This window comes from Cyanistes caeruleus, chromosome 6 (genome assembly GCF_971803275.1).
Source record: "Cyanistes caeruleus chromosome 6, bCyaCae1.hap1.1, whole genome shotgun sequence".
In the NCBI taxonomy this organism is placed as follows: domain Eukaryota; kingdom Metazoa; phylum Chordata; class Aves; order Passeriformes; family Paridae; genus Cyanistes; species Cyanistes caeruleus.
In genome coordinates, this window is record NC_141706.1 from 30,128,393 (window position 1) to 30,154,768 (window position 26,376).

Consider the following 26,376-nt stretch of genomic DNA (forward strand, 5'->3'; position numbering starts at 1 on the left):
GGAACGCGGCGAGGGAGCGGCGGACGCGCCCGGACGGCGGCCGGCAGCGGGCGGGGCGGGGCGGGGCGGGTTGGGTTCCCCCGGCGGCGAGGCCGCGCTTCCGGCGAGCGGCGGTGACAGGCGGGCGGCGGCAGGTACCGGCACCGGCGGGGCGCCGTGGGGTGCCTGGAGAGCGCGGCCGGGCCCTGCCTGCAGCAGCGGGGCCCGGCGGCCTGTCCTGGTGCTGCTGGGGCGGGGGAGCGGCCCGGCGGTGGGGCCGGGGCTGAGCGGGCCGGGGCTGGGCCCGGAGCCGCGAGCGATCCGCCGGGGTGTTGCCGGGCTCGCCCTGTGGGGGGGAGCGGCTCGGTTCGCTGCGCGGCTGGCGGGAAGAGCGCGGCTGCTGAAGCGCCGCGGGCACCTGGGCGGGGAGAGCCGGGCCGGCAGCCCGCCGTGTCCTGCTCACCGCTGATCGGTGCTGGCGGTGCAGGTACCGCCGGAGCGGCGCCGCCGGGCCTGCTGCTGGCTGCTCCCGACCTGCGGCGGGGCTGGCGCTGGGGCTGGCTGCCGCTAACCCCAGTGCCCAGCGGCAGGGACTGGTACTTGTCTTGCCTTCAGGCAGCTGGCGTGTACTAGGGGACCTTTGTTTCAACGGTGTAAGTAGCAAACCTGAGTCTCGTAAGCAATCTTGAGGTTCGCTCAGGCGTCTCACAGGAGATGGCTGAGTTGAAGGGAACGGGAGGGAACGGATGTATTGTGGAGAGGGTGATGAGGAGGAGGAGGGTGCAGCCCGCCCCGGGTTGTGTGTGCCCCACAGCTTTCCTCACATGTGAGTCCTGGGCGGGTCCTGCACGGCGCTGAGAGCAGCCTCTGTACTTTGTGCGGCAGCTCCGGAGAGGACACTTGGAGAGTTCAGCGCTTTTGCCCTCAGACCCTGCAGAGAACCAGTAAGGGGAGGCTGCCTGCTCGCTAGGGTGGATTTTCAGCGGGCACAGAGGTGGCCTTCAGCAAACGGATTGAGATGACTGGGGAAGGAAGGCTGCTCAATTAAAAAGCTCTTGGCGTAATGAAGGACCAAAGAGCTTCCCTGAGCAATAATTTGTCTGTCCTGAGTTTACTGGTCGTGGTAAGCCATGACAAGGTCTCGCCCTGGACCTCTTTGTTCTTTCAGGGTAGTATCAGTGTAGTGATGCTCTCGGTGGTATCTTGGATATGTCTCGATGTGAGGGAAGATAAGGGGTGGGCTTTGTAGGTGGGTCTTGGTTCTGGAACTTATTCATGCACGTGAGTACTCTGAAGGTCTGCTGCTGAGTAACTGCGCCCTTTTCTTGCAATGTGCTTGTTTTTAACACTATAGCAAAGTGCAGGTTCTTGATTGATGTGTACAGAAAAAGACATTTGTGTAAATAAGCCGGAACTGGGAGGAGGTGTGGATGGCAGCAGAGTCAGAAGAATAATCCCAGAACTGGGACTGTGTTGCATCTGACCATTGCTTGTTCATCGTGCACAGAAGAAGAGGCTGCTTTTCTTCTATAATTCTTTATTGTAGGTACAGCTCCAGGATGTGGTAATATATGCATGGACTTATTTTGAAGTGTAATTCACTTCTAAACTGATAGTACATCTAGAAGAAAAACAGGAAAAGGAAACTACCGAGCAGATGTAGCTTAGAAATAAGTGGTAGAAAAGTAGTGAAATTGAAATTGAAGAAAAAAATAGTTTGCATGAACAGCAGCTACCAAGGTTTTCTGGATATAAGTAAATAGTCTTCCCCGGGTAAATTCTGGATCTTATATAAGGAATCTTCAGCTCAGAATTTGTGTGAAAATTTTATTTTAGTGGTCTGAGTTCTCTTCTTTAGCAGAATGTGCTGTTCTCCATCATATGTCTCTCTTATGTAGGAAAGTTAATTTTTATTACCCAGCAAGTGTTCAGGTGCAGTGTAGTTGCAGAAGACATACTTAAGTACTTGGAAAAAAAGGTAATGGTTGGCTCTTTAGAGCTTGGCAGTAAGCAAGTGCTTCTGCTGTCAGGTGTGATTCTTTTGTTTTGGAATGTTTGGCTAGAATTTTTGTTTTTTAAATCTAGGTGTGTAATTTTTCTTATCTTATTTGCTATATGGAGTGTACCACTTGCTTTTTGTAATGAGATTTATGTAAAACAGGTGCAGTTTTTAAACTGAGTTAAATCTGTTGAAATGCTCTTTTATTGTTAAAAAAACACGAGGTGTTTTTAACTAACACTTTACTCATGTTAACAAATATATCACCATGACACATATGGATTCCATTTAATGACAGATCCTTAGGGATCATTTTTGAGTATATAGGGAAGCATCTCATGTGGCTGCAGTATTGGAAAGTAAAATGTGTATCCTTGTATGAAGATCCTCAATTTGTGTCTTACATCCTAACTCCAGTTATCTCCTTCTCAGAGCCTACTAGTTCCCAAACAGGTAGAGGGTTATATGTCCTAAACTGCTGTATGGTTATCTGATGTGAGACCCCATGCTTTTGCCTTTTACATGTTGGGAAAGGGCTGGAGAAAATTCTGCAAAACCTTCTGGGGCTCTCTGGGTACTACAGTCTGGTTCACAAGAAGGACCTGAAATCTAAGAGGTCTTTTGCTCTGGATCCTGCTTCCATTAACACCATGGAGCAGTAATCTACAGCCAAGGAATGAAGCTGGCTGTGAAAACCACATGAAGGTATCTGGAGAGCCTTCTCTGTTTTTCCAAAGAGTGAGGGAAGAGCAGTATCCACTGAGCTCTTTTTGCAGTTTGGGTTCTACTAACAACTCCCACATGGTGCCACACTAAGATTAATTATATGCCTCAGGGGAAGTCCCCCAGTGCTGTCTAATAACCTGCTCTTCTGTCTCTGGACAAGTGCTGTAAGCTGACTGTGAAGCCAGGTGGTGATCTGTGTAGGAACAAGTGAGAACACCCGGTGACTTTCTGGCCCTATGGCAGTATCATCACTGCTCTGTGGGGAGATTTGGATTTGGTCCTCAAACGTTTCAGGACCCAGCTTTGGGGAAGTGGTTGTCCCCAAGAACTTCCCGTGAAAGGCATCTCAGTGAATGGCAGCAGTTGAATGTGGGTCCTCTGTCCCCACTAGGGCTGGGAAGTCCCTGAGAGCTGTGAATGCTGAGAGGCTGCCCTGGGGAGCCGTGGATGCTTCCTCAGCATGGAGCACTGGCTTTTGGTTCTGCTGAGCTCCTGTGGGAAATGCTTTAAGCTCGCTGAGTCATAGGAGTCAGTGCCTGGTGTTACCATAGAAATCAGATCAGCTGCTAGGGGTGGGGAGTCCTTGTCCCTTGGCTCCACTGCTGCGTGGTTCCAGCATGAGCTCACGGTGCTAGGGAACCTGATTTCTTGCTCCTTGCCCTGTCAAGATCAGAGGAGGTGAGGCAGCTCTGGCAGCCCTCACCAGAGGGCAGGGTATAATTTTGCTTGGAACTTTGCATGGCTGCAGTGGTGGGACCCTGTGTGTCTGATGTGCTGTCTTGATGACCTGCTGCTTGTATATGTCATGCTCTTTGATATTTTGGGAAACATTGCATTTGATTAGCAATACTTTCCAATCCTTTGGGAGCCCCAGAGAGGTGAAAACTGGTTGCAAACTGGTGAGTAGCAGATAAGGGAGGACAGGAAGTAAATAACATTGGAATGATCTAAAGGGAGAGGAAGAACACTGAATATCCAATTTAAATTATCAATTCAATTCAATTATTTCAATTCAATATCCAATGTGCTCTAAAAATGCATCCCCAAGCTTGGTGCAAGTATAGACCTGAGCATGGATGTGACACCTTCCAGAACTTAATCTCTCACAGGTTTTGTCCTCTGTGTTGTCTGAGTAACTGTTTCATTGTTTTCTCTGGATGAATATACACATTCAAGCTCTAGGGGTGGAAAGCGCAAAACATCATTGCCCCCTCTCCATTCTGCCAAAGGAAATAGCTTTACTGTGAATGTTATTTTCACACTAAGGTGTTTTGCCTCCTCAGATCATCTTTGAACCCTATGCTCTCCTCATAAAGCAAAATAAGCACAAGCATCTCTGTGAAACAGTGTTATAGAGACTCTTTCTGATGCAAGGTGTCACTTCGTTTTTCTACAGTTCCTCTTGGCTTGCTGCCTGCTGGCCGCTGAATTACTCTCCATGTAATCCAGACCTACATAGTTGTCCTTTTTAATGTTTCCTTGCTTACTTCCAGGAGACTGAATTCAGAGGATAACAGCTGCTTCCCAAGGATTGTCCCTGAATTGGTACTTTTAGGAGATCCTGTATGCTGTGCTAGCTCAGTCCCAGTTTTAATGTGTCTTCTGCTTCAGATGAGAGTGAGAAGTATTTGCAAACAACAGCAAATGCACTGAGCTGTCTGTTTCTTGGACCCTCTTAATTCTTTGGTCTCCTTATGGCATGCTTGGTGAAAAATATTCAGGCGGTATGGCTTTAAATGAAAGAGACGATTCCTTGCTGCTAGCTATTATGTAGGAGAAAGGATTTGTTGGTGATGCTGAAAGGAGATGAAGATTGTATGTGTATTGTTCTCCCTGTTTTATAGCTCAGCCTAAAAAATTCCTGTTTTGAGGAGATGTTCACTTCTCTGTTCAGATCCCAGCACACTGAAGCACCCACTTCAGTGCTGTTGAGAGCTCTGGTTCTCCATTATGGGGAGAAGAAGGGGGGGTGATTCTTGGGAAAGCTTCCAGCACTGGGCCAACTGTGGAAACAGCCGGGCTTTGTGCCAGCCATTTGGAGGGAGGGGGAGCTTAGAGCCATACAGGGAGTGTATCAGGCAGGGGCTGGTGCAGCCTGTCGCCTTCCGCAAAGTCCTGGTGCTGCTTCTGTTTCAGGAGAGAAAAACTGTTCTGTCCAGAGCTGTGGTCAAGCAGAGACTCCTTGAGAGGGTTGGTACAGCTCTTGATGGCATTTGATAGCAATTGGCATGAAAGAATCTGACATGTTGTGCCTCCAGCAAGGAGGAGGAGTTGCTGCTTGCATTAAGGGGGAGGGGAAACAATCTCTGGATAAGTAAAGATAAGGGAGTATTGGGGGGAAATCAGTGAGAAGAGGAAGTGCCTCTGCGGGGAGGTAGATTTGTGGTCTCTGTGTCTCACCTAACAATCTCTGCAGTCCATGTTCTAGACACTGCAAAATAAACTGTGATATTTGGGGACCATGGCTACAGACCCACTCTCGGAGCTTCAGGATGACCTGAACTTGGATGATACCAACCAGTCCCTCAGTCAGCTCAAACTGGCCTCCATAGATGATAAGAACTGGCCAGCAGATGAAGTCCCTGCTTTTCCCAAATCAGGTAAGTAGCCTGCTTGTTTGGGATCTGGGTTTTGGCCAAAAAGCAGTTGTTTGTCCTGCAGCCTTGTGGTTATATCTACATATTCAGAGAGCCCCAGATCAATTTAAAGCTTTATAGACACATTAAACTTGCACCACACCCACATGAATCAGCCTTAGTTTTGAATAGCCAGCTGCTGTAAATATGCTCTTCTCAGTCCTGTGCCTGGCTACATTTTGGTGCTGACAGTATAGATGTGCTGTAAATCTTTGAGTGTCATCCATTATGGTCTCTTGCAGGAGAGTTTGGCCTTCTGTACAGGAGTAGTCTCAAATTTCCATCTGGGAGGTGGGGCTGGAGACCTGAGTTGTTGCTCTGAAATCCTGTGCTATGAACAAAGAGGTCAGAAAAATTAGCTCAAGGATGTACAGCATGACCATCCATCATGGGGACTATGTTAAAATCCTCCTTTCCTAAAAAGCCATGGTGGTGTCCTTGGGTTTTGTCGTTGTAAATATTTGTGACATATCTGAATAATGGTTTCAGAGAGTGTACATTGAGGGACACATATGGCTCTCACAGGACTGACAGGAGTCTTCTGAAGTCATTGCTGCTCTTGTCCATTCAGAATTTCAAAAGTGGGTTTTCAAGGTGTACAGTTGCATACATTAGTCCCTCCCATGTAGTAGTGCCATTTTTTCTTATACCTCTATCTCTTTGTACTTGCCAATAATGTGCTCCAGATCCCTTCTCTGATTGCTTGTTTCTTGTACTTTGTGCAGATGACTCCAAAGGCTCCCCTGAGCCTGTCACTCACCTCCAGTGGGATGATCCCTACTATGATATTGCCAGGCACCACATTGTGGAAGTAGCAGGTAGGAACCTTTCTGTTTTCTCCTTTGATGTCTTTGCAGTTGGACTGAGGAAGGGCTTTTGTAATAGGTCTCTGGGGACATCTGCTGTTTGCCAAGCCCATGTGGCAATGACAGGTGGTGAAGAAGGGACACCGAACTTCTTGAATGTTTGTGATATGTGTGATTTTTCATTGACTTTAGCTAAACTTGGGTTACTTCTGGCTTACTTGGCTCTTGCTGCCTTGATTATATTATTATCAGGACTCAGTTGCTTTTGCTGAATTGTTTTAGCTATGACTCTTTACTACATCCCAAGCACAAAAGTGGTTTTTGCTTGATAATGTCACAGAAATTACCTAGTTAAGCAATACAGCTGTAAGGTCCTCAGCTGACTGGGTAATCCACTATAGGTGGCATCACTCATATCTGAATGACCAGAGCTGTCCAGAAATAACATGTACAGAAATCCGAAGTAGGGGGAATAGGCAAGGAAGGACCTGTTCATTCAGGGTCACAAGCATTTGGATTTTCTTTGTGTGTTTTTGTCCATATTATTTTATTTACACTAACCCTTGGTGATATACTGCTGGGACCTCCATAAGAAAGAGTTTTGGGAGTGTTCTCCAGGTTGCTGTGGTGAGCCTGAGTGAAGGGTAAGGCCAGTTTGTCTTGTGTTCCTTGTTCTTAAAAAAAAAAAAAAAAAAAAAAAAAAAGAAGCACTTCTTCAACTTGTTGTGACTTGATTCATACTTCCTGCTTGACTATGGCCACCTCCTACCCCTCCTACTGCCATCTCTCTGTACCTTGGTCCTTGCCCCACATGTGAATTTTCAAGGAATCTGGAGTCCTCCTGATTCAGGGTTGTTCTGCAGCAGAGTTTGACTACAACAGAAAGAGTCTCAGGCACTTACTTTGGTAAGAGTTGTCTTGATACCATTCTTTTCTGGGCAGTTTTCTCAAATGAGCTTTTTTTTTTTCCTGATGTCTCATGTTCCATCTTTTGTAGAATAAAATTGTAATGGCAGGCTCAAAACATTTTTGTGTATTGTCTCCCACTCAGTTTGACGGGCCAGGTGTTTGATATTTGGGGCATCATGCCTTTATAGATTTGCCAGAAGTGTTTTCATTTACAAATGTGTTACGAAGCTTCTTTTCCATGGGGCTGGAGTTTCAGGACTGGGGTTTACAGAGGTCTGCACCCTGGTCTCTGGTGCTGAAACTGGAAAGGGATAGATGTGTTGACTCCACCATTTCAGTGGTAATAGTAAGAATATTTGGAATGCGAATGGTAGAGGTAACTGGTGTTTGAGGACTCTGGGAAAGGGTGAGTTAAAGTCATTTGCTTTAGACTAAGCTTCAAAGTGCTTAGCAGAGTTTAGATCAGAGACATTGATAAGATTGGAATGTCAGCCCAAACCAAGGATATAATTTGTCTGCTGCCTCCTGACATAAACACCACTCTTTCTTTGGGATTTCTGTTCCCATGGGATTGGGATTTCATGTTTTAAGGTAACATGACTTTTCTTTGACAAGCTCTCTGAATGGAATATCCCTCCAGTGGAGATGTGTGTTAGCAGCTGTTGGAATGTAGCCATTTGACACGGTCTAGGGTAGCAAATGAAGAATTAGCCAGCTTCCTGAAAAGATTCCGGGATGGGATGGTGGCTGACTGGGAGCCATGCCTGCATTCTGAACTCTTCCTCGTTGTGGTTTAAATTTGTATTCCTAGTGAGCTCTGTGTCCCTGCAGTGTCTCTGTATAGTGCAGAAACAGCTCAGAGAAGCTTCTGTTCCTGGCTCTTGCTGGCCAATTTTCACCGGTAGTTGATGCGTCTGAAAGCATGTGATGGTCCCACACACGGCGTGTGGTGTGATGCCTTTCTTGGCACTGGGAGAGCTTGGAGCACAGCTCCAGATAGAGGATTTGTTGCCATATAGGTTTGAGACTTGCTGGTTTCTCATCTCCTGAAAGGAGAATTTATGAAGTTGACCAAAGGGGTCTGACTTGTAATCTTGGTTCCGGGGTGAAGTTGTTAATTTTTTTTTTGTCAGTAATTGAGAATTTTAACTGTTCAGAGCATCAGACAGAGTAGTGTTCTATGGATTGTTGTTGGAGGCAAACAATCTGGGAAAGTTTGGAAAAATCCTATTAGAGGTAGCCTGGAGAATAAAAATCTCTGGAGGATTAATATGAAAGTGCTCAGATCTGCCCCTGCTGACAAATTGTGTTTTTCAGCAGCTCCAGGTGCAACGAACACTGGCTATGCTGAGCCTGAAAAAAATTACCCTAGTTCTCTTGTAAATATTAGCAAATGGCAGCAGATTAAGGATATTTTTTTCCATTCTATCGATTCATTAGCTTTCTGTCCCATGTCCTTCCCTGTTCAGCACTTTAGAGCAGAAAGCTTGTGGCTAAGTCTGTTCCTGCCTGCCCTGAAATATGTTCTGGGATGATGCTATTTTGAGACAAAAGCAGAAGGCTGGTTCCCATCCTCGGGCTGAACTCCATGATCCCAGTGTTATCCTGTGTAGTCAGAAAAGTAATTGCTTCTTGCTGGATGTGCATGGTGTTAATAGCTTAATAAAAGCCTGGTTTTGATGACAAAAAGTTAGCACACTTGTTTTCTAGCTGACCTTAATTTCTGATTCAGTCCAAGGCATGCTGGATTTAAAAAGCCTGGCTATCTGACTTAAGAGGGTAAATAACTGAAAAACATTTTTCAGAATTTGTTAGGAAAATAAGTTTTTGGGGTTTGTTTTTCACTTAAAAATAGTGCAGCAGTTTCATGGAGACTCTCCTTGGTGCCCCATGCTCCTGTCTTTTCTGGGGACTGGGATCTTGTGGGAAGAGGCTGTCCATGGGAAAGGAGCAGGCATGTCATTGCTGTCCCATGTGGTGGTATGTTACACAAAAATGACAGCAAAAGGCATCCAGGCCACACTCCTGAGGGAGTACTCAGAACTGGAATATTGTTAGGAATCACAGTATTTTAGTTTAAGGAAACATTTTTTTGGTTCTGGGACTCAATGCTTTTCTGAAGAAAGATGTGGCGCTCTGCTGGTCTTTTCAGACTTGCCTTATAGTGTGTGTTTATGGAGTTTTTACACAGGCTCTGGAGAGGTCTCTGTGTGGTTTTGTTCTTCTTGACTCTGAGTACCTCTTTTTATGAGCACTGTAGCAGCAAAATTCTTCTTCACACATGGCTGAGAGGAGGTTTGATTTCATTGCACAGTCCACTTCTGCAAAGTGTGTTTTTTTTCTTGCTCACGTCACAGCATTTGGAGGAAACACAAGCTCCTGTTTGAGGACTGTTAAGGAACTATCCCAAGTTTCTGTTATGTTGAGAGTTTCTGTGTTCTCCTGCCAGTTCTTACATGGCAAAGGTGCTGCTTCCATTTTCTTGGGGGTTGAGGCAGACTAGATGTGACATAGTCTTGGCCTTGAATTTTAGCACAGGCTGAAATTCAAAACTAAAGCAGGAAGTTAATAGTCTAAAGGAGGTCTCTGGAGATGGAGTTCATGCTGGAAACCTGTGGCTGTGTGGGATGAGAAGGGCTCTTGTGAGCCCTGGCAAGGTGTTCCTTCCTCATTCTGCTGCCCAGTCTGAAATACTGGTCTCTTCTTTGTGGTCAATATACAAAACTATGGCTATGAGGATCATCAGCATTCCCATTTTACGCAATAACCGTCCTGCTTTCTTTTGGTATAAGAAAACGGGGGCATAATATATATTGGCATATGGGTTTCTCACTGCCAGGGAAGGTAGAAGATAGTGTATCAGTGGCCAGGAAAGTGGCTGTCACTGTATACTCCGGCTACATAATCCCTGCCCAGTGATTTCAAAACTTTGTTGGAGCTCAAAGCATGTTTCTGCTAGTTTGTGTGGGAAATCTGCTGCCTCACATCATTAATTGTCCACCTGTGGGGCTGCCCTCACAGAAAAGCTGTAATGCCCATATGTGTAATTGAAGTGGGAAAACAAGGTGGAGAGCTATGATTATACCTTCTTTTGTTTTACTGGATTGAAGGTGTAATTTCAGCAGTAAATCTATTTTCATTGGTGAATCTGATACCAAACCTAACCAGCAAACATGGCTGCAGATGCCAAAGCTGTAACTAGTGCTGATGATTAGCTGTAGGTGTTGGTGATTGACATGGGGAGGTAAAATCAGTCTTGGAGCACCAGTAGCTGTTGTTTCTCTAGGTAGGCAAAGGTAGAAGTGGCAGACAAAACCTGTGTTGAAGGTGCATTTGGTGTCTAATGGACTCAGCAAAGGTCCATTAGCAAAGGGTAAAGAGGGTCCTTTTCCCTTCAGGCACGGTGCATTGTTACTGGTTCCATTAATACAGATCGCCTGCATTTCTGCTGCTTTTGGATGTCATTTCCGGCTTTTAACTTTTTTTGTTTATTTGTCTGTTTAAGAATATTTTGTATGATAAAAAATGATGAATTGCCTCTGTAGAATTGAGTCCATCCAAAGCAAGCCCAGCTTGTGCACCATATTTTGATATGCAAGGTCAAGGAAAGGGAGAGTATCTAAGGAATTTTAAGTTTCTAAGGGAGGCTAAGAGAATGGAGAATTTCTTCCTAGAGCCCTCCTCTGCAAAGGCTTCTGACTCAATTGGCCCATGTGGGTCTGTTGAGTATATAGCTGTGAGAGTGATGGAAAGGGGCTGGGTGTGATAATAAATGCCTTCATAAACTAGAGGAACCTTCTTTTTATTCTAATTGGCAGTTAATTTTTTTATTTGGAATCTACTAATCATAAAAAAAAGTTATGGGTGTGGGATGTGTTACTCATATGGTATGATACCATTCTCTGTACACTTCTGAAGTTGTTCAGAAGACTTCAGAATTAATTGCAATTAACCCTTTTAAAAGTGGCAGTACAGCAGTTGCTGTTTTGGTGGCAGAGAAAGTGTAACAATAAGGGCAAGAAATTTGATTATATGGAATTAGTTGCAAATTCAAGAAAGAGATTTGGGAATCAAGGGTTGCTGTTATTGCCTCTCATTGTTAGACAAGGCTGCTTTAGAGAGGAGCATGGGGGAAAGATGAAATGGAAGGAGGTTGAATGCTGCAAGACAGCCCAGTGGCAATCTGGCTAGGCTCTCAGACTTTACCCTCATGATTACTTTCTGGGAAAGGATGCAAAGCTTGGCTTGCTATAACTTTCTTTCTATTCCTCCAGACCAGGGTGCACTTGATGGGGCCCAACCAGGTAGGTAGATTTTTTGTGGCACTAACATTTGGTTCTGTAGATCATGGTATTCCTTTAGCATGACCATGGCCTGTAGCTGGACTGTCTCAGGGGAGCCCAAACTTTGCTCAGCCTTAGGCTGCACTGGCAATTTTTCAGGAGTCCAAAGGCTGCACAAAATTGTTGTCTGAGGGCTGCACTCTGCCTCAGGCACAGCAGAATCATCTGAGCCAAATTTGGCGAGTGGGCTTTACTTTGGGCACTTCAGGGCTCATGGGTCTCTGTAAATCCTGTTCCTGTCCTGTCATGGTGGTGGCCTGCTTGGACCAGTTCAGTTTGAACTCCAGTTTATCCTGTTATGATATGTGCTTTGGAAGTTCATTTTAGGGTTGCTTCCTATTCTTTCACGTGATCTGCTACTGCACTCGCCAAGCAGCTGGTACTTAAACTGGATTCTCCATCTGAAAGCAACCGTTATCTATTTCTTCTCCATTTGGCTGCAGAGATGTTGTGTTCTGGTAACTTGTTTGCCCAAAGCTGTGCTTGACTGCCCTGGGCTTGCTGAGCATTTGTTAACACTCTCCGGATTTCAGTCCTAAGTCTCAATAATTTGGCTGCTGGTGCTTTCATGCTTCTCAATGTACATGAAAACTTCTATTGGTGTGAAATTCTTATTGCTAAGACCTTCACACGATTCATGGAAATGCTGATTCTCATTTCCTCATTATGTGGAGTCTTCATCCCCTTTTCTATGCTCTCAGACATCCTCCCAGTCTGCATTCTTTAATCCAACCCTCTAGTATATTTTGCATCAGTTAAAGCTATATTCATATATATATATATATATAGCTTTATAAGGCTTTCTGGTTCTGACAGTGTTTGGATATTGGGAATATCGAGATGGACAAAATTGTGTATTCAAATACTTCTGCTTTGAGCTCCTTACCTTCTTTTCCTTCAGGGCTAAATCCTCTCTGAAATTCAATAGGCAACTAAAATCTACTATATTCAAGTGTTTCCCAGCTGTGCCATAAGCTTAGCACAGCTAATTGGAGTGAAATTACATTTGACAGGTTTTTTACTGACAGTGGCTCTGATTAAACATGCTAAGCTTTGTGAAATTTGTGTAGTAATGTTCCAGCATTCTGTAGTGGTGCCCGTTCCTTGACCCTGGACTCTGTTAACTTTGTTATTTTAGCAGTAACACTAGCTTTTGGTGGCAAGTTTTATCCATCTGCATTCTCTCAGTATCAAAGTACTAGGATACTCCCATTTTAATCTTTTAACAAAGTGGGCACTTAACTGAAGCGACCTGATGAAGATAGGAATGAACAGTCTCTAGACTGCAATTAGGCTGCCTCAAACCATGACATAAATGCTAAAGGATATATTTAAGCATATGTAATTAATATATTTCTATTTACCTAGAAATAATAAATAACAGGATTTGGGTACCAAGGATGTATTTTCCATGTTAGCTGTGCAGATTCATTTAATGCACTGTCTTGGCTCATTATTGCCATCTTGATGTGAATTTCTGCTGTGATACATTGATATTGCTGCAGGTTTCAATCTGAAACATTTACGTCAGCATTTCAATTTCAGCCCTTTTAGTAGTGTGGCCTTGCACTCATGGCTTGGAAATACAGCAGTGATTTTCCTTTTCCCTTGTCTTAGAAGATGGAAATGCTGCTTTTCAAGCAAGAGGAAAAATGCAGTTCAGGCTTTAAAAGTGCCATAACAATGTTCTGGAGCTTATGTCTATCAGTGCTACAAGTTCACATCTCTTTAGATTAGCAGCTGTCTTGACTGGAGAGGCTTTAGATATTGGCTGGTGTCTTGCTCTTTGTTGTTAAAAGCAAAATAATCTGAATCACATCCTTCAGGTCCAGTCTTCATTGAAAATGTATTTTATATATGAACTTACAAAGCTGGGGTGCTCTGTGAGTACTGGTGGTAAATAATTGGTTATTGGTTTGTTGTTAACTATTGAGCATTCCTCATCTGAGAGAGGTAGGAGGCAGCCTGGGAAGCCAAGTGATTACTTCGTGGTCTATAGTTGTGTTCAGTGGAAACTTCAGCTACTTGCAATTGCAAACAAGGGGTGAAAACCTAGATACATAAGATTAATACTGCAAACAGGAAAGCAAGTAGTACAAGGGATGGAGCATCTGGGAAAGATCAAACCTGATAAGAATCTGTTCTGTAGGAGGCAGAGGGGCCACCTGAAGGTAGTTTCCTCAAGAATGCATGGAATGGACTTTAGGTTCTTGGTTATAAATTGGAGCAACTAATTGTTCATCTTTGATGCTGAATTATTGATTTTGTCATGTCTGGAGCAAGGACACTGATTAGATATATGTCAGGTAGAAACAAGGTTGGCAGTTGATGGTTTTGGAAGTTTCTGTGTTGACAGGCTGAGCTCAGTGTGATGAAACTGGAGCAAAACCCAGAACTCAGAGAAGGGCATGGTTCCTTTGTAGGTCTCATGCATAAATTCATTCTGATTTGGAAGGCAAAGCAGGCCACTCCTTTTTCAGTCATCCGGGCCACTGTAGATTATCTTTTGATGTACTTGGCCCTGGAAATTGTCCAGGGGATACATGCCATCTCCCCTTTGGCAGAATCATGGATTGTCTGTTTATTCTTTACCAGCGATCTCAGACGTTTTCACCAAGGCTATATAAGGAACAAGACTGAAGACTTTGCATAGGTCTCGCTGTAGGCTTTTATGTCATTTCAGAGAAAGCTATGTGAGGTATGTTGTTCCTGAATTGTGACTTGTCAGGTCTGATAATCAGTGTCCAGAAGCCTGAGCTGAGTGTATGGCCACCCACAGCATGGCACAAACATGGTGCTGGTACTGCACACCACAAAGGCCTGCCTTGATTAAGCTTGCAGTCTGCATCTGGCCCTCAGATCATCTACTCTGGTGTAAAATGCAGCCTCTCAGTTAACTGAAAATATCACCTGTTCTGAATTTAGCATAGAGCTATGTTTGATGCATTGTCTTTCTTGCCATTCTCTTTCATGACTATAAAACTCAACAGATTCTCAAATACTGCATCTCTTGCTGCTTTTTACAGGCAGGACCATTTATCTTTCTGATAGAGACATCCGAGTTGCTCAAGACCAATGGAAAAGGTCACAATATGCCATGTTCCTTTCCCAGGACTTTGTAACCTGCACTTAGTCTTTTAGACAACTCAATTACATTAGACCAGGCCCTAAAGGTCATAGCAAGCTACCAAGAAACTCTGGGCTAGGCAGAGAGTGGGCTACCGTGGGATATGCGATGTGACGTTGGTCTTGTGGCCTGGCTGTGACTGTATCTGGCTGTTCCAGATGAGCCTTGCATCACTCTCTCCTAGTCCTGCATTCCAGGTCATGTGTCCTCCCTAACTGCCCCGTATCTCCGCATGCGTACGTCAGTGTGATGGCCTATGCTGCCCCTTTCCTGGTCCATACCTAGTGCTGCCGCAGTGTCCTTAGCTTTGGTAGAATTTCTGGCTTGTGTGCATCAGTAAATTCTGTGTTGTCTGGTGAGTGACTTAAAAATGGGACTTGTAAGGTGAAAATAAAAATTAACAAGTAGCAAGAGAATCTGTTCTGGCAAGATGGGGGCAAAAGGGGGCTGGTGGCATCTTAATGTCATGGCTGGTGTGTATGAGTTCTCTGCTGCCATTTGCAGCACCAAGTGGTCACCTGGTACTCACACGCAATATTCCCAGAAATATCAGGTTTGCTGTTCTGAGGCCTCAGTTGCTGCATGGCAAGTGTAGCCAAGTGGTAGCTGAGGACAACAGCCTGTGCCAAGGTGAGAAAATGGCTGCATGGATAGTGTAAATCCATGCTGGGAAAAGGATTTATTTCAAGAGGAATGATGTATTGCAGGTCTGTCCTGAATAAGTACTGATCCTTGCTGCTTTTCTGTGCTGTGGTCTGTGTGAGATGGTTTGCCATATGGGACTAAGGGAGGTATTGTTGTGTATAACCTCAACCAGCCCCATTCATGTTGCACTCTCTGCTTGAAGAAAACACAGGTTTCAGAGCAGGGTGAGTAGCTAAAAAGATGGGAAGACTTTCACCCTTCATACTAAAGGAACCAATTCATCTCCACTGCTGCTAAAAGGAATTCATCTTTGTGGAAATGGATTGGGAGTTGTGTCTGGGAGAGAATCAGACTTTCCCTCAAACTCTGTATGTCCGCAAGATTTGTGACCTGGTTTGTACTTATCCAAATCTCTCTATTCCCTAGCACGTCTGCTAAGCTTGGCCATGCGTGTCTGCTTGGGCTTTGTTCATGGGGCTGAGATCTCTGCTGGCAGAAGTACACTGATGGTTGAAGACTTGCTTTGGGAAAAACTTGGCTTGTTGTCTCTGAAGCCTCAAGTGGTGGCTGGGTGTGTCCTCCATGACATGACGGTGCTTTATGGGTTATTTGGCTCCAGTGTAATGGGGACTGTTTTCTGCATGGCTTTTACAAAGAATGCTTTGTTGTGCTGCACTTTGCAGCTCCTTCCGTCTCAGGCCGGAAAAATTTCTCTGTGGATGGAAAATCTAGGAAGCAGTGAAGAGCTTGTTCTACAGTCCCGCTGGGGAATCCAGAAGCCCTGCTTGGCCCATCTGTAGAAGACTTAGGATGATGCTTGTTTCTCATCTTTGGGATGCAACTGGAACTGTTCTTTTTCTAGGAATTTCTTGATTTCCAGGGTATGAAATGTCCTGTGTTTTGTGTGCAGGACTAAGCTTCAGGTGAAGCAAGAAACAGATGCACCAGACTATTAGAAGTTGGTCTGGGACTGTGTGCAGGCTGGAAGGAGTTACTGTGCCAGTAAGGGGCAGTTTTCCCTTTGCCTCCTTGGACACATGTGCATCAGGAACAGTGCCCAGGGACAACTTTGCAGGATTAATGCTCTGAGCACTCTGCTCTGTACTTGCCTCCATCCCTATGGTGCCCCAAGGCATCCTGGCTTCCAGTCCTTCCTCTCCTTTCAGGGCTGGAGCAGGGAATCTGTTCTTCATTCTCATTGTTGACTTGCCAGGCCCTTGGTGTTCAGGTTTCTGCTTCCACACTAGGCCCATGATAACTGCTGAAAATCAGATTTAGCTTTGCTGGAAGCTGTGCATTGTTACGGTGGTTTCTCATTCTTTCTTTACCCCTTGCTGCCAAGACCACGTGAAGTCCTTAACTCCCCATAATCTCTGGCACTTTATCTGCAGGTGATGACAAATATGGAAGAAAAGTCATTTTGTTCAGTGCTTGCCGGATGCCTCCAAGTCATCAGTTAGATCACGTGAAACTGCTGGGGTAAGTAGAGTCTTAGTAGGATGCTGTTAATTTCTTAAATCTGACCTAATTCTCAGCTGTTGGATTCCTGGGGACAGATCTGCAGTAGCTTCTTTAGCTGGACATGTCCTCCCAAGTGCTTACCTCCATTACTGGAGATGCAAATCCTCTGTTATGGCATACAAAAAGAGTCCCAAAGGGAGGAAGAGCCTCTCTGTAGCAGAGCACAAAGTGAATTCATCAGTTCTTTCTTCTCAGGTACCTGAAATTCACACTGGACCAATATGTAGAGAGTGATTACACTCTGGTGTACCTGCACCATGGCCTGACCAGTGAGAACAAGCCATCCCTGAGCTGGTTGCGGGATGCCTACAGGGAATTCGATCGCAAGTAAGTAAAGCTGCAGCAATCAAGGGCGTTATGTGCTGTTCTCTAGCTTAACATAGAGGATCTTCCCCAGGCCCCCTGTGCAGCTTGCTGATCATAATTTACCGTCATTTATTCTCCTGCTCAAGGAGGTGGATTGTTGTTTAATGCAGACTGAATCATAGGATAAACAGCACCTTCTGTAGTTACATCCTTTAAGCCAACAGGCAAGCAGCAAACCCAGGACCTGGTGCAAGTGTGTCAGCCCCATGGTATAATTGTAGGTTCCTGGATAGGCTGCTCACTGCTTCTATGTGAATCTTGGAACACAGGGTAGCATGTCATTAGGCTGCTGAGTGGCCTGACACAGCTACGGAGCATGGAAGAGCAGAGGCCAGGTGTGCTGGGGCGTGGTGAGGCTCAGTGCAAAAAGGATGAAGCAACCAGGGTGCCTTAATAATGTGGAAAGGTTAGTTCCTCTGCTTAAAGTACAGCTCGTCATTACTGGGCTTCTCTTGACAGGTACAAGAAGAACATCAAAGCCTTGTATATTGTGCACCCAACCATGTTCATCAAGACCTTGCTGATACTCTTCAAGCCTCTGATTAGGTAGGAAGGAAGCACTATTGGAGGCTTACCCACATGCTCACACTGCAGGGGAACAGTGGGGCATTCTCAGAGGGGCACAAGCTGAGCCCAGGCTGACAAGCCTATCCTGGAGTCTCTCACCTTTTTTTATCTCCTCCCATTTCTGAGCTCAGAAGTACTCACACACCAGAAATACCTCTTTAGAAAACTACAGTTTTCTGTGCAAACTAGAGTTTGCAGCTCTGTGATACTCTTTTTCTCTCCAGCCAAGTTCAAGTAAAAAGTTGCAGGCTCTGCGACTCAATTTTTAAATTTATTGTGATACTGAAATCATAAACTATTAAATAATTGGGAGTAAAATCTTCTCAAGCCTACTGCTGAACACAGGAAAGAGAAATCCAGAATTTGAGGGAGCCTTCTGCTGCTGGGGCTTCTAATGTACCTTGGAAAGTCTTTGGATCTCCTGATAAAATAGCTGGAGTGGCAGAATGATGGGTGACATTTCTGCTGCTCAGCCATACCTCCCCTTTGCCCCACTGATGTTTCTTGCAGCCCCCTGCTCTTCTTTTCTGTAAGAAGTCAGTTCTGTTACTGGATTTCCCAGTTCCTCACATTATCTACCTTTCTCTTGTTTTTCAGCTTTAAATTTGGACGGAAGATTTTTTATGTGAATTACCTTAGTGAGCTGGAGGAGTATGTGAAGCTGGAACAGTTGGGGATCCCAAGCCAAGTGCTGAAGTGAGAATACTGCCTCTCTCCCCCTTGCTTGGGGCTCTGTGAGAGGGGACTTTTTGTAAAGAGTGGCAAGGGAAGGAAGAGATTGTTCCACTCAGGCAGTGGTGGTTTTCCAGGGTGTGGTGACAAGTTGCCTTCAAGACTGCTTTCTCTCTGCCGTCCTTCCTGTGTGTTCTTGGCCCCCAGTCCCCAGTTCTGTCTGAGATAAAAATCCTTCCCCAGTGGAGCACCAATGTTGTATCTCCCACTCAGCCCCCTGGGGACTTTCTGCAAGATACTGACCTTAACACTGACCTGGAGCTCATGGTGTGCATCTGCTGTTGTCTGGGCACCTGCTTAGCTCATTTTGCACTGTTCAGCTTGTCTTTAGGGCTTCCCAAAGTTGCCATAATCTCAGTCCTACCAGATTGCTTCCCTGTCCCACACCCACATATGCATCTGTCTCATCACAAGCAGTGCTGTCCTGGCCTCCTGCCCACGCTGTTACTCAGCTACTCCAACTCTTGATTACAAATAGATACTCCTTTTCTCCCTTCTTTTTTTTTGCAACCAGATGTTTGTTCTTGTGCTCCAGAACTGCCTATGGTGGTTTTGCATAGGTATAATTGACTATACTACTCTGTTGCTGTTACCAGTGGGTGTGTGGTGCTGCGTTTTTGCACTTTCAAGGATGTGGAGTGGCTTTTTTACTAGTCTGTGTTTTGCTGCAGGTATGATGAATACCTGAGATCCCTGCAGAAACCTTTGCCCCAGAAGCCAATACCTCCACGCCCACCGCTGCCAAACCAGCAGTTTGGAGTCTCCCTACAGCAGTGAGTATTTCTGGACTTTGCTGCTTTTGCCCTGACTTGCTTGATATGATGTCACTATATTTATTACTGAAAAACAGCAGAAAATGGCTGCAAAATTTCTTGCAGTTCAGACTTCCTATGAAACTTTAATCATTTTCCTGGAGAACCCTGTGCTTGTGTCCAGATCCTGACTAACTCAGTTCAGTTCCACCCTCTTGATCTTGGGTTAGATTGTTTTTGCAACTTAGGGTCACTAAGGGAGGAGCAAAATAAGGGCCATAGGGTCAGCTTTATGGCACTAGAAACTTCCTTTTAAGCAAAAGAAGTCTGTAGGAGGCTGATAGGGGTCTCTTTAGGACTATGCTGCTTTGAGCAGTGCTGCAGATTTGTTAGTTGTTCTCCAAATCATAAATTCTATTTTAAAAGTACCTCTATTCACCCTTGTAGTGAATCCCACTCCCCATTCCTGCGCAGTGACAAAGGCAAACACAGACACTGGCAAGGGCTGGTGATACTGAGTAAGTGTTGAAGGTATTTTTAACTCTGAGTGTGGTTTTGCCTCCCAGGGGAATGAGGAGGAGCCAGTACTGTGTAGCTAGACACATCCTCTGAGGCAGTCTGGGAACACATTCCCCAGCTTCAGTGCAACATTTCCAGATGGTGTTTGCCCTGGTGCCGTGGTGCCTGAGCTTGTCAGCAGCCTGGGAGGGGTGAACAGCTCTAAGCTATTCAGTGGTCTGGACAATCAGATGTGAGGGTGGCACCCTGGTGTCATGAGGTATTCCCTGACAGCCATTTTGCTGATATTTGATCTTCTGTTACAGGAATGTGGTGACCAAATTTTTTTTTTTTTTTTCTCATGTGTCAGCTTCTTTCTGCAATTGCTTCTATGGGAAAGGAAAAAGGAAGCGTAACCCTTTTCACCTGATTCATAACTAGCATCCTTGCCTTCTGGGAAACCAGAAACTTTGCCCTGGCATATATAGACTGAGATTTTTACAGGAGATGGAAAAATGTTCCTGTGGTCTAGTAATGAGCTCACAGTTGCTGCAGTGAATGATGGAACATGATGGGTGAAGAGGCTAGAAGGCTGGAATAATGGCTGAACCAGGGATGGGAATAGCAAAATCATGTGTAGTACAGCTTGATGCGGGCAAATTTAAGACTTGGAGGCTGCATGTAGGGCAGAAGCAGTGCTGTGTACCTATCATGTATAACATATTGTTTCTTGCTGCAGTCTCAGGGAGAAGAGCCCCGATCAGTCTGCTGTTCCTCTGGTGGTCAGAGACACCATTGCTCACTTGCTTGAGCATGGTAAGTGTTTGGGGAAGCTGCGATCCCGTATCAGTGATCTCTGTTCTGTCCAAGCTCCCATCAGGACTGTGGTAAGGTAAAGAAAAGCAGCAGTCCTAGAATAGGGTGTAAAGCCTGAACTAGGTGAGTTAGCTGTCAAGTGAGATTGTGGAGGGCTTAGGAGACCTCCTTCTTTCTGGACGAGTCCATGTTGCCATTTTGATAAAACTAACCAAATGCTCCTTGTATCCTTTGTCTGATAGTGGAAGCAGAATGGTTGTGCTCTAAAAAAGAGACTTGTTCATATCTGTCTGAATGCCCCACAGTATGGATTTATAATTGTTAAGGCCAGCATTTTTAGAGACTATCACATGGCTGATTTTTTTCTTCTCCATCTGCTGTCACTTCACAGCTCTTAATACAGAGGGGATTTTCCGGAGATCAGCAAATACACAGGTTGTCAAAGAGGTCCAGCAAAAATACAATATGGGTAAGTGCCCAAAGACATCAGAGCCTCTCTCATTCCCTAGTTACTACTGTCCAACTGCAACTGTGTTGGAACTAGTCCATCATGGATCCTCTCCTTCTCTGATAGGTCTGTAGGTGAGGCCTCATCTTGGGGTATGACCTGAGTTGCAAGGGAGAAGTATCTGGCACTTCTGCTGTGGAAAGCATATTCCTTCCCACTCATATTCCACTTACTACCCTTTTTTTTCCTGAAAGTTTCCCTGTTTCATGGGGTGTGACATACCGTCTTACTCTGGTTATACTGAAGGAACTTAAGATGACCAGGATGAAACTTAGTCATGTTTCATTTGATGACGTTTAAAGATGTAGTGCTGGATTCAGCACTACTTTGTATATGATTTTGGAACATATTTTTCCACTCTGCTAGAAGATGTGATAGTTGAGGATTCTGTGTTCTTTAAAATACCCCTTCCTTAGTTTTGGGTTCTGACCATCATGTCCTGTCCTTTGTCTGGAGGAGGTGCTGCTTTGGCCCGTGAGCACTGAGTCTCTGCTCTACTTTCTCAGGCGTGCCCGTAGATTTCCAGGAGTATGAAGATGTCCACCTCCCTGCTGTGATTCTCAAGACCTTCTTGAGGGAGCTACCTGAGCCCCTCCTCACTTTTGGCCTCTACAGCCATGTTGTCAGTTTCCAGAGTGAGTTGTGACGAGTGTGCTACTCCCTGAATGTTGCACTGGCTAAAGGCAAAAGATGTCTTAGTGGGGACATGCATGGGATACCTTGTGACTGCCAAGAGGGCCTTCATCAGGATGGGTGCTGAGGATTGTCCTGTCTCTCTTGATTTTTAGGTGTGGAGGAGGTGAAACGCGTGGATATTGTTCGCAAAACGCTCCAGGATTTGCCAGAAGAAAACTACCAAGTGCTCCGTTTACTGACAGCCTTTCTGGTGCAGGTGAGCACTAGCCTAAGCACTTGGTTCTCATAACGCTGAGAGGTGCAGGCAGGCCTTCAGCCTAAAAGGTGAAGGCATGCAGCCTGTGTGGTCTATACCAGAAAGGCTGAAAGCTCCCCAGGGTGAAGGTAGAGCTACAAAGTAGCTGAGTAGAAGACAGGTCTCAGATCTGCTTTACAGTACTTCCTGCTGCCAAGGAAGCCACTGCAAGGCCATTCAAGCAAGAGGGAAGATCATGAGTGGTGATCTGGACTTGTAGAGACATTATCTGAGTCATCTTGGTCCTGTTGTTATGATATGGCCTAACCAGCTTTTCTCCTCTCATTATCTCTGTGAGTCTGTCAGCTCTGGATTTGAGGAGAGTAGAGGACAGCTGCTGTGTTATTCTATACGATTCACAGTGGTCTCTTTCCTTCCCACATAGGTCTCTGCTCACAGCGACAGCAACAAGATGACAAACACCAACCTGGCAGTTGTGTTTGGCCCAAATCTGCTCTGGGCCAAAGATGTGGCCATCACTCTAAAAGCCATCAATCCCATCAATACCTTTACCAAATTCCTGCTGGACCACCAGAAGGAGCTGTTTGAGGCTGCGGAGGCCTGAATCCAGGCCAGCCCACACCTGCACACTGTGCCCACCTTCCCCCTTCTTTGTCTTGGAGCTGTGACCAAGCTGTCTCCAGTACAAAGGGACCATTGATCTTCTGGGTGATGAGCAGAGTGAGGGCTGTGGAGATGATGGTGAAGGTGTGCAAGTGAGCGAGCAGGAGACCTGCAGCTCTGGATGGGCAGGGGAGCTGGTCTCCCAGCTGCTGAGACTGGAGTCCTAACCCACCTGTGCAGCTCCTCCAGGGCTCATCACCAGTCTTCTGCCCTATCAGATGACCTGCCTTCCTTTCCTCCCTTCCTTACGTGCCGTTTTTCTGCCCTCCTGGTCCCTTCCTCAGCACAGATCTTTTTGTTCAAGCTCCCAGTAGCCCCAGCTCACCCCTCCTTGCCTCCGCTGGGCTGTCTGGGCTAGGGTGGACTTGCTGGTTTCTGTGGTGGAGACATTCTTACTGTGAGTGCCGTTTCTCAGCACTGAACATGCATCCTGCCTTTCCCCAGGAGCACCTAAAGCAGGGAAAGGAGCAGCAGCCCTTGTGCTTCAGGTAGCAGCATGTCCTGCATTTGCAAACACCACTCTAGACCCCCTGCTTCTGGCAGGCAGGTGAAGGACAGGCTCACTGCAGTGGGCTATTACCTGTCAGACTCCAAAACAATGAAGGTGAGTTTAGCCCAAAGCCCAGCCCCTTGGGGTCACCTACTCCAGGTACTATTCAGTGTTTGCTGGACTGTAGTGGGTGACTCGCCTCCTGTAGCTATCTAGCTCAGGTGTGTTTGTCCCTCCAGCAGCGCTTCCAGCCTGGCTGGGAAGGTTCGTGCCAGGCCTGGCTGTGCATGCAGGCCAGCTGTGACCCTTTGACAGCTGGTGAGTCTGAATGGCAGGAGTGAGTGCCTTGGTGGCACTGAGCTGCTGAACATCATGAGGATCACAATCTGGCCTGGCAGCAGCACAGGGCATCCTCTTCTGGCATATGTATCTGTGCGGACTGGCACAGACCAGCTTGACTAGTCAGTTGTCTTTTTGAGCACAACTTTCCTCAGCACAGTGTAACAGAGCATGGCCTTGAGGGAAGGGGGACTGGGGTTAACCCTCATCATGGAGTGCACAGGGCCTGGATTGCAAATTTCTGCCCAGGTGCTGAGTACTCATGTGCCAAAGCTGTGAGGTAACAGCTATTCCATGCCAAGGGCCTTTGCCGTGTCTCCTCCGGGGTTCATACCTTCCACCCTGCCACCTGGTCAGATGCATCCTGTATGCCCTGGGCACAGCTGGAGAGATCATGTTCTCTGCAAGGCAGGCTCAGAGTGGGGTGGTCCTGGCACCTCCCTGGAGCAACTGCAATACTGTTACAGCATCTCTTTTGGGTTTGGGTTGCCTCATTCCCATTACCTGAACTGAAAGAGATCCTTCTCCTCAGCCTGGGCCTGTCAGGGTTTTAGGAGGGAGCTTCTAGCCTTACTTCACTGGTGTGATTTATCTTTGTGTCTTGTGCCCTGTGTGCCTGGGCCAGACCTCCCTGCTGCATCTGGCCTCGGGGACAAATCTTTTGGACCAAGCAGAACTGTTTTTTTAAAAGCTACTGGATGCTAAATAGAATTTGCTTTTTCATAATATTTTAACCTGCCTTTAAACACTGACCAAGGGTCGGTGCTCTGGTGTAATCAAAGTGGCATCTGCTGCAGGAATTAAGGAGACTGCTTTTTGCTAAACTCTGGAATGGGGATGGGTGCAAACATAGGCAGCTCTGCAGGGCGGCTAGGTCCAGCCAGCTGGCCTGGAGGAGGCACACCCACATGTGGGTGAGAACAGTGAACAAGAAAGTGAGCATTACTAAGGCAAGAGATGTTGTAAGATAGGACTGGATCTGATCCTTTCTAGATACTGGCAGACTTTGCCCAATGGAGGCTACCAGGCTGCTGACTTCTTCATCTCCTTCTTCCAAGAGTAGGAGCCTTCCTTATTTGGCCAGGATATGAATTGTTTCATCCTGAACAATTCACAGCAGTAACTAAATACATATTTTTTGAGGGAGAAATAATCTGCTCCTAATTCATCTGTAATCTTTCCTAGAATGAGTTGGCAGGGCAGATGGGCTGTGGAGGAGTAATCTGGGGTGGACTAGTGTGGAGAGAGGTGTACTTGCCCCAGTGTTTAAGGGGCAAGGCTATGGAGGCTGAGGGAGTGCAGTGCAGCCCCTCTTTCCCTGCAGGTACCCTGCTCTGTGGAGGCTTTGGTAGGGGGAGAAGGAGACTTGGTGCTCTGACTGTATATGCAGCTGACACTTGCTTCTCCTTCATCTCCCTAGAGGAAAGGCAAGCCCAGCTAACCTCTGGGACAAACGCCCAAGCTCGGCAACCTGGAATCCAAGTGCCTGCGTGCATGAGGCCTGGCCCTACGCACTCTCTGGGGAAGGTGGCATGTTCTGGCCTTGCAGAGCAGCAAGGACTGTTCCCTGCCCAGTAGCCAGAGGAGCAGAACTGGAGTAGCTCCTCTCCAGGGGGAAAGTGGGGAATACTGCAAGTGTCTGACTTCTGGCTGGAGTTTGATGGTTTGTTTTAGGGGGTTTTTTTGGGATTTAGGTTTTGGTTTGGTTTTTTTTTTTTAGTGAATTCTTGAAATGATGTTTCCTTTTTTAGCAAAATAGAGGCTGGTTCATCCCCTGCAGGCAGGGATAAAAGCCTGCTCCGGTTCAGTGCCTGCAGGGAGCAGATTTAGAGTGTTCAGGGAGCTACTACTGCTCATGGTGGGAAAGTGCTTGCAAATCCTGGAAGGGACCCACTGTAAATATCCCCTTTCCTCTACTGCTCCTTGTGCTGGAGCTGCTGAGGGCCCTGGAGCAGGCACAGTAACCAGGGTTGCTTTTGCAGTCTGTTCTCCTGAATGCCTTGTATTGAAATATTCCTCCTATGATCTGAGCAAGGAACTGGCCTGGGCCTGCCTACAGCCTGTGTCAGGTGGGTGGTCACCAGAGGCTGCACTTGCCAAGGCCAGGGGGTTAAATTCCCTCCTCACATGGGCAGGGTCCTGGCTGGGCTGGGTTCCTCTGCCTCGTAGAGGTTGGGGGTGGTATACAGTTAAGGTGCTGGTCTTTTGTTGGTTTTCTCCTTGCTGTAGAGCTGCCCAAGGGTCTCTTCCCTGGCTTACCTTTCAGGTTAGCTATTAGCCATTTCTTCCTGGGGGGTACCTGTCTGCACCAACCTCCTGCTTTTAGCACCTAGAACATTCCCCTCTGCTAGCCAAGCCTCCTGCTGTCTTAATGGCCTCTGTTCACTCCCTGGCCCAAGCTGTGAACTGACATGAGAACTTTTGGGTGATGCAGGGGTTCTGGGGCCATCCAGATGCCTTGTGTGCTAACACGAGAGAGCTGAGGGCCAGTTTGGTCCCAGTTTCCTTTTATATGCACAGGGGCTCCTGTGCAAAAATTTTAGCTTTGCTTTTATTGCTGGCGTTCCCTGCCTTCTTCTTTGTTGATGTTCATGAGGTGCAGGCCTGGGTTTTCACGGTTCACACTGTTTATTTTCTTTTAATCTGCACCAATCTTGTATTTCACAGTTTGCACTTTTTGTATTTCAATAAAAATGAAAATGTAATCTCAGATTACATTGGTATGATGTATGATTTGTATGATGATGACAGGTATGTTTGTCAAGTGGCAGCAGCAGTGGCACATCTACAAAAAACAAGTAAGGCTGTCTATGCTGCAAACCACAACCATGCTGCAAGGGAGGAAAGAAAGTATGAAATGCCTCCTATGTGAGTAACTCCAAAGAAATCCTAGTTTGCAGGAGCCTTGGGATGGAAATAGAGTTTAAAAAATTGTATATATTTGGCTCTTTCCTGAAGAGGGCTATTCTTCCACATTACCGTCTTCCTGTCATGATGAGCAGTCTGCCTAGGACAGCCCAAGGGTGCCAAGTGGGAGCCACTTTAGGATTAGTTAGCCAAGT

At 46.2% G+C, this 26,376-nt stretch overlaps 1 protein-coding gene across 14 annotated transcripts; it reads left to right on the forward strand.

The window, feature by feature from the left end:
• Positions 1–31: 31 nt before the first annotated feature.
• On the forward strand, positions 32–26,024 carry ARHGAP1 (Rho GTPase activating protein 1). 14 transcript variants are annotated; one of them, XR_015288225.1, is made up of 14 exons: positions 43–134; positions 5,121–5,304; positions 6,066–6,158; positions 16,562–16,649; positions 16,887–17,018; positions 17,517–17,603; positions 18,222–18,320; positions 19,028–19,129; positions 20,346–20,422; positions 20,814–20,891; positions 21,437–21,565; positions 21,719–21,822; positions 22,247–23,089; positions 24,735–26,024. XR_015288225.1 is itself a non-coding variant. In XM_086893646.1 (14 exons), the coding sequence occupies exons 2-14, from the start codon at positions 5,166–5,168 to the stop codon at positions 22,424–22,426; spliced, it is 1,338 nt and encodes a 445-aa protein (XP_086749772.1). In that variant the 5' UTR covers positions 64–134; positions 5,121–5,165; the 3' UTR covers positions 22,427–26,024. The 14 variants fall into 14 exon arrangements, 11 of the variants coding, with proteins under 11 accessions (XP_086749773.1, XP_086749772.1, XP_086749774.1 ...); XM_086893646.1 differs by adding an exon at positions 11,330–11,359 and having other exon boundaries at positions 64–134; positions 22,247–26,024; XR_015288226.1 differs by lacking the exon at positions 43–134 and adding an exon at positions 280–632.
• The last annotated feature ends 352 nt before the right edge of the window (positions 26,025–26,376 follow it).

Excerpts from the sequence above, each read along its gene's own strand:
- ARHGAP1 (XM_086893646.1), top strand. The coding sequence starts at position 5,166 with ATGGCTACAGACCCACTCTCGGAGCTTCAGGATGACCTGAACTTGGAT. Across the intron at positions 16,650-16,886 it reads GATCACGTGAAACTGCTGGG|GTACCTGAAATTCACACTGG; the intron begins GTAAGTAGAGTC and ends CTTTCTTCTCAG. Across the intron at positions 21,823-22,246 it reads TGACAGCCTTTCTGGTGCAG|GTCTCTGCTCACAGCGACAG; the intron begins GTGAGCACTAGC and ends CTTCCCACATAG.